General features: G+C 44.3%; 1 protein-coding gene across 10 annotated transcripts in view; it reads right to left on the bottom strand.

Annotated features, from left to right (window-relative positions):
• Nucleotides 1-14,392, bottom strand: part of Pnpla7 (patatin like domain 7, lysophospholipase) — an 83,116-nt gene that overhangs the window by 19,718 nt on the left and 49,006 nt on the right. For all 10 annotated transcript variants that reach the window (XR_013111512.1, XM_076937515.1, XM_034505288.2 and 7 more), the window contains 2 exons: nucleotides 12,904-12,973; nucleotides 5,251-5,400 (listed from right to left, as the gene is read on the bottom strand). Coding sequence is in view for 9 of the 10 variants with exons in the window: in XM_076937515.1 (XP_076793630.1) it covers nucleotides 5,251-5,400; nucleotides 12,904-12,973 (220 nt within the window). In the remaining variant the exon portion in view is untranslated. The remainder of the gene's footprint in view (nucleotides 1-5,250; nucleotides 5,401-12,903; nucleotides 12,974-14,392) is intronic.

Here is a 14,392-nt window from a genome sequence, read left to right as displayed (position 1 = left end):
AGCTGTCTCTGAATGACTTCTGTACCTGTCTGATGCAGCCATCTCTGAGTCACTTCTGCACCTGTCTGATACAGCCATCTCTGAATGACTTCTGCACCTGTCTGATGCAGCTGTCTCTGAATGACTTCTACACCTGTCTGATGCAGCCGTCTCTGAATGACTTCTGCACCTATCTGATGCAGCCATCTCTGAGTCACTTCTGCACCTATCTGATGCAGCCATCTCTGAGTCACTTCTGCACCTGTCTGATGCAGCCGTCTCTGAATGACTTCTGCACCTGTCTGATGCAGCCATCTCTGAGTCACTTCTGCACCTATCTGATGCAGCCATCTCTGAGTCACTTCTGCACCTGTCTGATGCAGCCGTCTCTGAATGACTTCTACACCTGTCTGATGCAGCCATCTCTGAGTCACTTCTGCACCTGTCTGATGCAGCCATCTGAGTCACTTCTGCACCTATCTGATGCAGCCGTCTCTGAATGACTTCTGCACCTGTCTGATGCAGCCATCTCTGAGTCACTTCTGCACCTGTAAGTAGCCCCAGTAAAACTCACTGGTTCACCATGTTTAGTTTGTCATTGGTCCCATCTGGGTGGAGCAGCCAGCTATTTGTCACATTTCTCCAGGAGTAGGGTCACATGCATCTGTGTTAGTATTCATTCTTGCTGCTGGTTGACATGTTTGGTGATGACAAGCCAAAGACATGACCCATGAAATAAATAACTGTTAAGTTGTACTTGCATTCTATAAAAATTCCTGCTCTGTGATAGACAGTGTTTGGGACTGAGGAGATGGCTCAGTGGTTAAGAGCACTGGCTGCTCTTCCAGAGTACCCAGGTTCAACTCCCAGGACCTGCATGGCAGCTCACAATAGTCTGCAATTTCAGTTCCAGGAAATCCCACACCCTTACACATGCTGGCAAAACGCCAATGCCCGGGCTAGAGAGATGGCTGAGAGGTTAAGAGCACTGACTGCTCTTTCAGAGGTTCTGAGTTCAGTTCCCAGCAACTACATGGTGGCTCTCCACCATCTGTAATGGATTCCGATGCCCTCTTCTGGTGTCTGAGTACACCTACAGTGTACTCATATAAATAAAATAAATTAAAAAAAAAACAACAATGCACATAAAATAAAAATAAATAAATTTAAAAAAAAGAAAAGAAGATTGGAACCACTGCCCTTTAGGATCATGTATGGAAATCAAACTTGAAAGGATTTGTGGAGCAGATAGCTTTGGCCCTTAATTGTAGCTGTGTGAGACAAATGCCTGTGTTTAACAGGAGGGGAACCATGGTCAGCCCTCTAAAGGGCCTCGACTTCAAACAGTTCCCATTCGTTGCCTTATATGATTTGAAATAGAGTTCTAAACTAAAATAACGTAATAAAGTTCAATAAAGGGTTTTTTTTTTCACCATAAAAAAAAAAGAAGAAGAAGAAAAAGAAAGACAGTGTTCAATGAATGAAATGACAAGATACTGACCAGGAAAAAATATTCACAAAAGTATTAATGGAAAACTGTTATCTAAAATATATTCAAAAGAGTCTTAAATTTCAACAATACGAAAACAACCAGGAGCCTGGGGAGATGGCTCAGCTGGCAAAGTACTTGCCATACAAGCCTGAGGACCAGAACTTAGATCCCCAGTGCCCATGGAATAGTCCAGGCTCGCCTGCAGTCCCAGCACTGGTGGGACAGAAACAGGAGGATCCAGAGTTTGCTAGGCAGCCAGTCGAGCTGGATCAGTGGTGTGCAGAGGAGCCAAGCACATGAAAACACATCTCGTATCGCTTATCAAAAGGGAAACACAAATTAAAATGGGCAGCACCGTCCATCACTAACACCACCAAATGCTGTGAGAAGGCAGGACGGGGGCGTGGTGCCACAGGAGCTCTGCCAGCTAACTGGTACAGCCGCTTGGGAAGGCAGGTTGGCAGTTTTCTTTATACACTAAATATATATTTGCCAAATGATCCAGGAATCACATTCCTTGGTATTTACACAAAGGAGCTAAAAACATGTGCATACAAAACTCTGCACATAGATGCCCACAGTCATTACCACCAAAACTGGAGGCCAGCAACAGGTCCCTCATGAGGTAGACAGACTGCTAGCTAACTGAACAAAAGAATACTATTCATCTGTCTTTTTTAAAAAATGTTTCAAAAAAGACAGCTCTTGGAGAGCTGGCTCAGTGGTTAAGAGCATTGGCTGCTCTTCCAGAGGACCCAGTGTCAATTCCCAGAACCACTTGGCAGCTCACAAGTGTCCATTTGAGAAAATCTGATACTCACACACACATACACAAACACATACACATACACATACATGCAGGCAAAATGCCAATGCAATTAAATGCAAATAATAAATAAATAGATAATTACAAAAATAAAAATTAAAAAAAGGTTATCAAGCTGGGTGGTACTAGCACATACCCAGAGACAGGTGGATCTCTGAGTTCAAGTCCTGCCTAGTCTATAGAGTGAGTTCTAAGGCAACCAGGGCTACACAGAGAAACCCTGTCTTGAAAACAAAACAAAACACACAAGAAGTTATCAAATCACCTACCAAAAAACATAGAGGAACTCAAATATAGAATCCCAGTCATGTGTCACTCTGAAAAACTGCTAAATTAGGGAAACAACAAAAGACCAGCGGCCACCGGGGTTTGTTCTGGAGAGGCAGTACACAGAGCACAGAGGGTCCTCAGGACTGTAGAGAATACCTCACATGATCCTGTGGTAGCGAGCACTCGTCACACACATCTGCCCACAGAACTACAGCAGGAGTGAGCCCTCATGTGCAGTCTGCATCATGAGCAATTCAGACATGACACAAGTCCCACCCTGGCAGGGCATGACGGTCATGAGGTAGCTGTTCATGGAAAAGGGCGGGTACCTGCCTGTGCAATCCAGGGTTTTTCCCAATTTGCTTGGATTCCACTACTCTTCTAAATCCAAAGGTTTTTGTTGTTTCTGCTGTTTTGTTTTTGTGAGTCGAAGTCTTTCTATATAGCTGTGATGGGCTGACAACTCACTGTGAAAATCAGGCTGGCCTTCCATTTGCAGCAGTCCTCCTGCCTCTGCTGCCCAGGTGCTGGGATTATAGGTATGTGCCACCATACTTGCTTTTAAATGTAGGACGGTAAAAGGCAGCCTGGTTCCTGGTTGAGCTAAGGCTAGAAACCACAGTGACCACGAAGGGACAGAGGGCATTTCACCCACTCCTGGGCACCTGGCTCCTGTCACATAGCTACAGCCCCCCACAGCCCTCCATAGATTTGTGGCCATCAGTCACGTAAGCTTTGGCCCTGCCTACTCCTATCTGTCCTGAGATTCAAAATAGCCCCTCCAAAAATCCAGCTTATTTTGCCAATGCTTTTTCTGTGCTTCTCTTGACCATTATTAGCAGTCATTCCCATTAGCATTTCCCTTCACGACTCCATGAACCCCTACCCACAAAGGAAGCACAGGACAGTCCTCTCTTTAACCTACCCCCCCTTCTGCCTCGTAGGCCCCTCCTCAAAACCTCCTCTACATGTGCATTCACATACATACATGTGTATATACCTACTCAAGTACAGCTAATGAATCTGGAGTTGGCCTGTAGAGTACACAAAATATCATGTTGCTGGTCCTAGCCTCATGTATGGTGTCATCATAGGTGACAGTGGGAAAGCCATGGGGGCCTTTCCTCATTGATTTGCCATTTCTTATAATCCTACAATTGTCTTGAAATAAGAAAGTTTTCTCCACTGAGCAACCTGATATTGCACTAGACTCAGCACAAACTATACAACCAGTGTCACCTCAAATGAACAGGACTTCCTATACACTGTAGTATGGTTCAAGAATATCAAACAAGCCAGGCATGGGGGACTCATGCCTTTAATCCCAGCACTCAGGAGGCAGAGGCAGGCTGATCTCTGTGAGTTCAAAACCAGTCTGGTCTACAGAGGAATTCCAGGACAGCCAAAGCTACATAGAAAGACTGTCTCAAAAAAAAAAAAAAAAAGAGAAAAGAAAGAAAACAAAATTTTAAACTATATATATTATATACTACTATATTACATTTTTAAGAATAATTTATAAATAATAGATACTGTATTATCTTTCAATTTTACAGATTTTTGGTTTGCAATATTTAATGTTTTATATCAGTGGTTCTCAACCTTCCTCATGTTCTGACCCTTTAATACAGTTCCTCATGTTGTGACCCCAAACCATAAAATTATTTTGTTGCTGCTGTTATGAATCATAATGTAAATATCTGATGAGTAGGATATCTGATATGTGATCCCCCAAAGGGGTTGTGACCCTCAGGTTGATAACCACTATTTTATATAATTAAGTCTGTGTGGGCAGAGGACATATGTGCCATACTAAAATGGATATTCTGATCATAAAATCCTGTTTATGCTTATTGGGCAGACTGACTGCATTCACTATTACGCCCTTTTACAGAGACAGTCTTGACATTTTCCCTATAACTTACCAGAGAAAGTGAGGGTCTTATCATATGTTCACTTATATAAATAAAATGTTAAATACAGAACACCTTACCAACTTAGAAATTCTCAGGAATTCTCCTGAGTTGTATGTTCTTAGATTCCAAAAATGTTAAGCATATATATTTTTTATTTATCTTGTGTGTGGGATGCACCTGAGTTATGGGGGCTGGCTTTCCCTCCCACCAGGTAGGTAGTGGGAATCAAACTTAAATTGTCAAGCTTACAACACCTCAGTTAACTGCTGAGCCATCTTGCCAGCCCTAGGCTCTAAAATGTAACAGTTTCTTCCACATGGGTGAGTCCTATGGGCTTCATCCTAGGACTAATATATTCCAGCAGCTGGCCCAGAGAATGCTCTTGTCCTAAGCCCCACCCCTATCAGAGCAGCCTGGTCCCAACCAAGGGCGTTTATCCAGCCAGTCAACAAACTCCATGGCCATGTACCCTAACACCTACTCCAGCAAGCAGAGTGCTGGCATATACTCAGAACCCAAAAATATGGTCCTGTAACAGGAGATGTCTGTACAGAGGACCCTCCTAATAATGCTTCTGGTGCCCCCGTCTTAAGGATTTCTAGCACATTACACAGCACATATACTCTGTGCCCATGCAGAATTCAAAGCCTCAAAGTCCCTCACTTGTGGAGAGTTACCTTAGAGTAGAGCCTCCCCTGACTCAAGATCCAGCCCCAGGGTGGAGGGCTGCTGGTAACTTTTACCTTCAGGATGTCTATGTGGCTTACCAATGGCACTGAGGGCATGTTGGAGCTCCAGAGCGAAGGCAGTTAGGGGCACATCCTCAGAGACAGGCATTGCTGCCACCGTGGACAAATTGCCAGGTGGGTTTCCCAAGTCCCATTTGCTGCTTGCTGTGTTAAATCCAAGCTGGTGACCTGTAGGCACAGATCCAGGAATCAACTTTGAAGTCTGGGCCACCAGCAGAACAGACAGCTTCCATGGTTCCAGATGAGGCAGGAGGCCACCCAGTATGACCAGGGTCTACTTTCAGTTTCCCAATGACTAAAGCAGTCCCGTGAGCAATACCAAAACTATGATGACCCTCCAGAGCTTGGGAACTCAAGGATTGAAAACCAGAAATACATTCTGACAGCTGAGAGCACCCCTCCCCCAATAGCCTCATTATGTAGCCTAGGCTGGCCTCAAATCTGCCTGTGTTAATAGTATACATACTACCAAGCCAGGAAGGATTTGTTTCTCTTTATAGTTTTTTTGGTTTTGTTTTTTTTGACCTAGAAATGGTAAGCTTAGAAGAGCAACAGACATGCCTTTGCTATCTCTTATCCATGTGGGATTTTAAAACCCAAAGGAAACAGAGATTCAATAAGGAAGGTTGTTCAGGGGCAGGGGCAGGTATGTCCTGGGTGATACCTGAAGAAACACCTGGAAGAGAGACCAAAGTAGGCAGAGCCTTCCTGAGACTGTGATAGTCATGGGTCCCATAGTTCCTTACCTACATACCCAGGGCTCTTCTCCTTGGGTTCTACTCAGCTACAGGGGATGAGGGGCTACCCCTCTAACACAAGTGCAAGACCAGACATTTTTATTTTGCTACCCTTCAGCAAAAGATTCTTCTCTTGGCATGTGTCCTTCCTGTTTCCATGAAGGTGGCTAAGCACATCTCATGCCACTGAGTAGGCATGTCCCCACTTGACTAGGGTTTCCTGTGGCATTGCCATGCTATGGGCTCCCTGGCCACCAATGGCCCACCCTCATCCACAATGTCCCGCCCACACCAGACTTTCTGTTTTACTCCGACACAGACACAGACCCATCTTCAGGCCTGAGCTGTCTGTCTCCCTTAAAGGTAGTTTCCAAATGGCTGGCTTCTTCTCTGCTCTTCACCCCAGGAACAGCTTCCAGAAACTGTCAGATACATGATTCTAATAGGATGGACATGTGTCTGCACAGAGACTGACTTGAAGTCAGGTGCAGTGATCCAAGTGGAGTTCTAAGGCTACGTGCAGTCCCATTCAGTGATCTGTAGGCAGAGAGCCAGCAACTAGTGACGCTAAGCCACAGCCAAGACAGCCACCATGGCTCCAGATGACACAAGGTACAGCACAGCAAAGAGTTGGAGAAGGGTTTGCCACTCCAAGCAAATCTAAGAGCAGGGAGAGAGATGAGGAGCCATACCTTATGTCACATGTCTACCAGGCGGGGACAAGCAGAAACAAGTCTGCATTCTTAAGAGGATACATGTGCCTCACATACACACTACATACACATAATATACATGAAATACATACACCCTCCTACATCATACATATACCACACACACACTACACACATTTCACATGTATATCTCACACACATCATATACATCACACATACACACACTCCCATACACACCACCTAGGTGCCATGTATACACCACACATATAACACATGCATGTACCTTACATATATATACCTTATGTATACCACACACACCTTACATATATACCTCATATATACACATAGACAAAAATAGTCACTACAGGACTGTTTAAAAAAGCTGAAAAGGTAAGGGATAGTAGTGCACACCTTTAATCTCAGGAGGATCTTTGTGGGTTCGAGGCCAGCCAGGGATACATAATGATACCCTGTCTCAAAAAAAATAAAACAGAACAAAAAACATAACAGCAATAACAACAACAACAAAATAAGTGGACCTTTAATCTGAGCACTTGAGAGGCAGATGCAGGCAGATCTTTGAGTTCAAAGCCAGCCTGGTCTACAAAGCAAGTTCTAGGAAAGCCAGAGCTACACAGAGAAACCCTCCTCTCCATTGCTGGTGGGAGTGCAAACTTGTACAGCTACCTTGAAAATCAATATGGTGTTTCTTAGAAAATTGGGAATCGATTTACCTTAAAGCCCAGCGAGTTACACCAATCCTGGGCATATACCCAGAAGATGCTCCTTCATACCACAAGGACACTTGCTCAACTATTGTTCATAGCAGCTTTATTCAAAGGAACCATAAACTGGAAACAACCTAGATGTCCCTCAACCAAAGAATGGATAAAGAAAATGTGGTACATCTATCTACACAGTGGAGTATTATTCAGCTGTTAAAAAAAAATAACATCAGCCGGGCAGTGGTGGTGCACACCTTTAATCCCAGCACTTGGTAAGCAGAGGCAGGTGGATTTCTGAGTTCAAGGCCAGCCTGGTCTACAGAGTGAGTTCCAGGACAGCCAGGACTACACAGAGAAACCCTGTCTCGGGAAAAAAAACAACAACAAAACAAACAAACAAACAAACAAAAACATAACAACATGAAATTTGCAGGCAATTAGATGGAACTAGAAAAAAATCATCCTGAGTGAGGTAACCCAGACCTAGAAAGACAAACATGGTGTGTACTCACTTATAAATGGATATTAGCTGTAAAGTAAAGGATAACCATGCTACAATCCACAGACACAGAGAAGCTAAATAACAAGGAAGGCTCAGGGCTGGGGGTGGGGCAGATAACTCTCCCTGGGAAGGAAGACTAGAATAAAGAATGAAGGTGTGAGGATGGAAGCTGGGATGGGAAAAGAGGGATCTGGTGGTGGCTGGATGGAGGAGAGGGACTGGGAGAGACAGCTGGATTGGGGGCATCTCAGAGATGAGCTAGAAACCTAGTACAATGGAAGCTCCCAGGAATCTACAAGGGTGACCTAGCTCAGCCTCCTAGCAATGGGAGATATGAAGAGCAAACTGGCCATCTCCTGTAACCAGGCACAACATTCAGTGGAGGGATTGGGCCACCAACCCAGCCACAAAACCTTCGACCTATAATTTGTCCTGCCTATGAGATGTATTCAGGTAAAAAGATGGTGCAGAACTTGTGGGAGTGGCCAACCAATGACTAGTCCAGCTTGAGACCCAAGCCATGAGAGGGAACCTAACGCTGACACTGACTGAAGGGCCAGGATGCAGAGGCTGGAAAGCCCAGAGACCTAGGATAAAACATGATTCTTAATGATATTCTGTTAGACCCATAGATTAGTGCCTAGCCCAACTGTCATCAGAGAGGCTTCACCCAGCAACTGATGAAAACAGATGCAGAAACCCACAGCCAAACACTAGGCAGAGCTCAGGGAGTCATGTGGAAAAGGGAAGGAGGACTGTAGGAGCCAGAGGGGTCAAGGACACAAGAAAACCCACAGAATCAATTAACCAGGGCTCATAGGGGCTCACAGAGACTGAACCAACAACCAGGAAGCCAACATGGGTTTAGCCTAGGCCTCCTGCATACTGTTACAGGTGTGTAGCTGGGTCTTCTGTGGGACTCCTGATAGCAGGAGCGGGGGCTGGCTCTGATGTCTCTGACTCTTTTGCCAGCACTTGGGATCTTTTCCTCAGACAGGGCTGTCTTGTCCAGTTTCAATGTGAAGGGAGGTGCCATGTTTGCTGATAAAACTCGGGAGTCCTGCCCTATTCTGAGGAAGAGTGGATGTGAGGAGGGGAGGAAGGACAGGGAGACAGAGGAGGGAAACTGCCTTGAGATGCAAAGAAAATAAATTAATTAATAAGAAAAAGAAAGAAAGTTTAAAAAAAAAAAAACAAAAACAGAGCTGAGGAGAGATGTTTGACAGTAGAGGAAATGGCTAAATGAGTGACCCTCTTAGGTATCAAAAAATAAAACACATCTTTAAGCCTGGCAGTGGTAGCACACCCAGCCTGGTCTACAGAGTGAATTCTAAGGCAGCCAGGGCTACACAGAGAAACCCTATCTCGAAAAAAACAAAACAACAACAACAAAAAAGAAATTCAGTATACACTAAATTACTAGGTACATCAAGAGCAGGGGATATTGTTTGTTTGGAGACAGGAACATTTTGTGACAGAGAACATTTAGAACTCTGTGTGTGTGTGTGTGTGTGTGTGTGTGTGTGTGTGTGTGTGTGTCTAGTCTCTGGCTATGTCTTGGAACTACTCCCTTAGTTGACCAGGCTTTCTGAGTGCTAGTATTAAAGGTTTGTGTCTCTTCAGCAAAGACTTTTAATTTGAATAAGAAAAGTCAGTCAGCAAACAACAAGAGATGGTCAGATGGTTGGTTGGGAGCTGTTTGCCAGAAACAAAGAAAGGCAGCTAGTTACTGCCAGCAATCTTGAAATCAAAATCATTTCTAAAACACACAGAAACAGAAAACCTCAGCAAAGCAAAGAAGAGCCAAAATAAAACAACAAAAAGTTTTGGAGGTTGGGGGGGGGCGGGGGAGGGACAGGACAGGAGTGACAGCAGCATGCACTGGCAACCCCAGCAGGGGATTATGAGACTATAGAGGGATCCTGGGGAGGAAAGTGGACAGTTCTAGGTCAGTCTGGGCTATATAATGAGTCTGAGGCCAGCCTGGGATACACAGCAAGATCCTGTCTCAAAATAATAATAATCTCCTCCAAAAAATGTTTTAAATGACTTTGTATGGACTAAGAAGAGAATCGAGGTGACAGAAAAGAACAGGTGACATTGAGGACAGTGAGAATTCTATTTGAACATCATAGGGACAAGGAGATAAAACAGTGAACAGTGCCCCAGATTCCTTCAGGACAATAAAAAAAGGCCCAACATTTGTGACATTTTGTTTCCAGAGGAAAAGAAAGAATACAGGGTTGAAAGAAGATATAAAGAAAGAAGGGCTAACAATTCCCAAATCTGCTAAAAGATACAAAGCTACAGAATAAAGCAAAACTAACCCCAAAAGGCATAAACCCGAAGTCATCAAACCTCCGAAGAGTAAAGATGAGGACGGATGAAGAAGGGCAGGCTGCGCAGCTGGGGAGTACCGTGGAGCTCAAATCATGCTCCTGGGAGTGTTGAAGTTCTGACTTTCTCAGATTTTAGAACATTTCCAGAATACTGGTCAAACATTCCTAGTTTGAAAGTGGCAAATGTTCCTAAATTCAGAACTTCTGAATGCTGACATGACACTCAAGAAGTTTCAATTTTTCAAAGCAAATCTTTGGTTCTCAAGGCATGTAGAAGTGATGGCTAAGACACATCTCAAAGGCTGGTGAGATGGTTCAGTGGTCAAGAGTACTGACTACTATCCAGAGGACCCAGGCTAAACTAGTGTTGGACACTAAAGATCCAAAACCAGGGGACGAGCTCCCCCAGAGACACTCATGGATGGGATTCGCTGCAATAACATGAGGTTTATTGATAAATTGATAAAAACTAGTACAGTGGGGTTCCCGTGCATGCCAGCAAGAAGAGCCCCAAATTAGAGTTGGGAGCAGTTTTTATACTATATTCACAGGGCTCATAAGGGCAGTTTTGCCTCTTAATCAATAACCACAAAGGCTGACTTCAACAGCCTTCCCAGTCCTGGTTGCTAAGTAACTCAAATTTGCACCTTATCTTTTTACAACAAAGAAGGTCAGCTTAAGTAGCTCCTGTTTACCCAGGTTTACGGTGGGCTCATAAACTCCTGTCTTGGGTCTTTCTTCCTAGAATGTTTGTTTGAGTCTTTGAAATGTGCTTGTCCCAGGATGTGTCCCTGGGGGAAGTTAATGTTTGAGTTTAAAACCAAAATAGGAGCTTTTTATTAATTTTAAGTTTCTACATTAGCACATGGTGGCTCACATCTGTCTGTAACTCCAGCTCCCGAGAATCTGACACCCTCTTCCGGCCCCCATGGGTACTGCATGCAGTAGTGCACAGACATATGCAGGCAAAACACCCAGACACATAAAATAAAAATAAACAAATTTTAAGAAACCAAACAACAACAATGAAACCCATAACACAAGAGCAGGTCACAGAATGCTGTGATCTAGGCAGTAGCTGATAAAGTACTCGAATTCCACTTAAAATGAAAACCACTGCCATGGCTAAGGGAGGATGGATGAGGAGGAAACACTGTATCCCTAGCGTGACCATAGACCATCCGCAGAGTGTGGAGATAGTGGTCATACAGACCTTAAAAAACTGCTTAAAAACTGCTAAGTAACCAAAACTAACATCGGAAGAAAATAAAGATAGCAGGCTAAATCCTAACAGAATACAGAATGTCAGCTGTAAACAAAAAACCTGACTTCACTATATCTTTCTTTAAGAAACTTATTACAAACATAAATGGTCAGACAGGCTAAGGAGAAAGAAAGAAAGAAAGAAAGAAAGAAAGAAAGAAAGAAAGAAAGAAAGAAAGAAAGGAAGAAAGAAAGAAAGGAAGAAAGAAAAAAGAGAGAGAGAAGGTGTGTGTTGAACAGTGTGGTGCCTCTCCTAGAATTCATGTCTACTCAGAACTTCAGCATATGGTCGCATATGGAAATAGAGCCTTAGAGACTGATGAAGTCAAGATGAATTCATTTTGGATCACAGCTTCCTATTGCCATGTTCAGACTACAAGTGCAGACAGTTTACTTAACATAATACTTAAAATATTGGATGTAGGGCTGGAGAGATGGCTCAGAGCACTGGCTGCTCTTTTAGAGGTCCTGAGTTCAATTCTCAGCAACCACATGGTGGCTCACAACCACCTGTAATGGGATCTAATGCCCTCTTCTGGCATACAGGTGTACATGCAGGCAGAACACTATATATAATATATAAATCTCTACAAATATATATATATATATATAAATATATATATGTATATACATACATATATATATCGGATCTGACCCAAATGACCAGGTGTCCTCAGAGTAAAGAGTTAAACAGCACCATGTTCACCCGTACATTCAGTTCAGTACACCAGTCTCAGACGTGAAAATAGATGTAAAGCTTATCTATGCAGGGGACAGGCCACAAGTGAGCTAGCCTGAAGAACTAGTGGAAGCTTATCTATGCAGAGGGACAGGCCACAAGTGAGCTAGCCTGGAGAACTAATGGAAGAGGAAACAAAAGATGAGCAGAGCAGGTGGGGAGGCCCATGGGCGTGCACAAATATAGACCAGTATCCCAGGCAGGGAACTTGGAGGTGGAAGCAGGAGGCAGCTATCAGCAAAGTGCACACAGAACAGAAAGAACAACCTCAGAGCTCTCACATGCGTGGGATTCAGGGGGGAGAAGGCAGTGCTGGAGAGCTAGAAGAAAACATACATGCTGGGGTGGAGTTTTAATTCCTGATACCTAGAGTTCTCACACTATCTTTTCACACTCGGCATGTGACAGACAACGGCAGCCCAGACTGCACCGCTCTTCCAGAGGCCTCATCCTCTGTTTCCTCTTTCTAAACACAAGGTAGAGAGTGAGACATAGCTTGGCAAAATATGCTGACACTGTTAAAAATCTAAGCCCTCCTTACTCAGAGTTGTGCTTGGTGAGACTCTCCCAGATGTTCTCAGGAGTCATGAAGCACAGTATCCCACAATGCTCCAGAGGTCTGCCCTGCCAGGGGAAGGGTGGGGCAGTGCGTTCATGGGCCAGAGGAAGAGCTCCAAGACTGAGCTGAGACTTACCCGTTGCAGATCCCTGCTGGAGACTGCCTAAGATCTTCTCGCCCAAGAGATGAATCAGTCGGGTTACAACCTTGGGGTAGAAGGAAGAAGGAAAATCCTAAACCACATGTTTAAACGGTGAAATGCTGGGACTGGGAAATGTCACATGATGTTAAACAGCACACTGGGTTTGTTTTTCAAAACTGTCAGTGACTGGAAATAAACACGGGCTGCAGATTACAAGGACCCATACAATGTTCTGGTTTCCAGATGAGATTGTGCATGGCCAACAGGCAAACACAGTTGTATCTGAGACATGGGCCCCTAGACACGCCTACAATAAGTGTGAAAAGACCCATCTCAGTTGTGGACTGGACCTGGGTTCTGTAAGTGGAAAAGGAAGACAGCCATATCATGCATGCATCTGTTGCTCCCTGTTCTTAATTATAAATATAATGTGACAAATGCCTCCTCTAGCTCATGTCACTGTGATTTCCCGACTCTGGGGGACAGAAACTGAGACTGTGAGCAAAATAAAACAATTTCCTTTGAGTTTCTTTTGTCAGGGTATTTTATCACAACAAAAGGAAAAAAAATTAAGCCTCCAAGGGAAAGGAGCTTGCCTGGGGGGAAGGGGAATGACCTGTTTGGTTGTGTGTGTGTGTGTGTGTGTGTGTGTGGGATGTGGAAACACAAAAGACGCAGAGTACACACTCTGTGGCCCTGAGCCTCACACTCCAGGTAGAAGATGACCTAAGGGACCATCCACCCATGACCCCAGGCATGGCAAAGACATGACAGTTACCTGAGAGGACAGCTCAGCTGGACAGGGGCACCTGCTGTGCTTTATGTCAATCAGGTGGCACCAGGGCCCCTCTAGCAAGCTAAGTTAGGGCTGTTTATTTGCCCCAGGGTAGTGGGGTCAGAGCCCACATTAGATCTAAATGAAACTGTCCAGATTTTCAGATATAAAACAAAAACTAGTCTGAGCAGTGAAGTCTGAAAGCAAGACTGCCATCCACCTCAGCAGTTCTACTTCAGAAACAACCCCTCAGGAGCACTCAGAGAATTCTATTATAAGTATCTGAATATGGTGGGCAGTGGTGGCACATGCACGTGGGAGGCAGAGGCAGGTGGATTTCTGAGTTGGAGGCCAGCCTGGTTTACAGAGTGAGTTCCAGGACAGGGCTACACATAGAAACTCTGTCTCAAAAAACACAAACAAACAAAAAAAGTATCTGAATGTTTCTCTAGAGGCCAAGAGCACAAACAAACAAACACCTATAATCAGCAAAGCACAAAATATACACCTTTCATACCAGCAGTTGGAGGCTGAGTTGTGAGGAAATTTGAGGCCTGCCTGGACCACAAGACAAGTTCAAGGCCAGCCTAGGAACTTAGCAACACCTTGTCTCAAAATAAAAATGGAAAATAGCTGGGGATGTGGGGATGCAGTTCAGTGGTGTGGTGCTTGCACGGTATACACATGACCATGGTGGTTATGGTATAC

Source organism: Arvicanthis niloticus, chromosome 6 (genome assembly GCF_011762505.2).
Source record: "Arvicanthis niloticus isolate mArvNil1 chromosome 6, mArvNil1.pat.X, whole genome shotgun sequence".
In the NCBI taxonomy this organism is placed as follows: domain Eukaryota; kingdom Metazoa; phylum Chordata; class Mammalia; order Rodentia; family Muridae; genus Arvicanthis; species Arvicanthis niloticus.
This window is presented reverse-complemented; position numbering and strand designations above follow the sequence as displayed.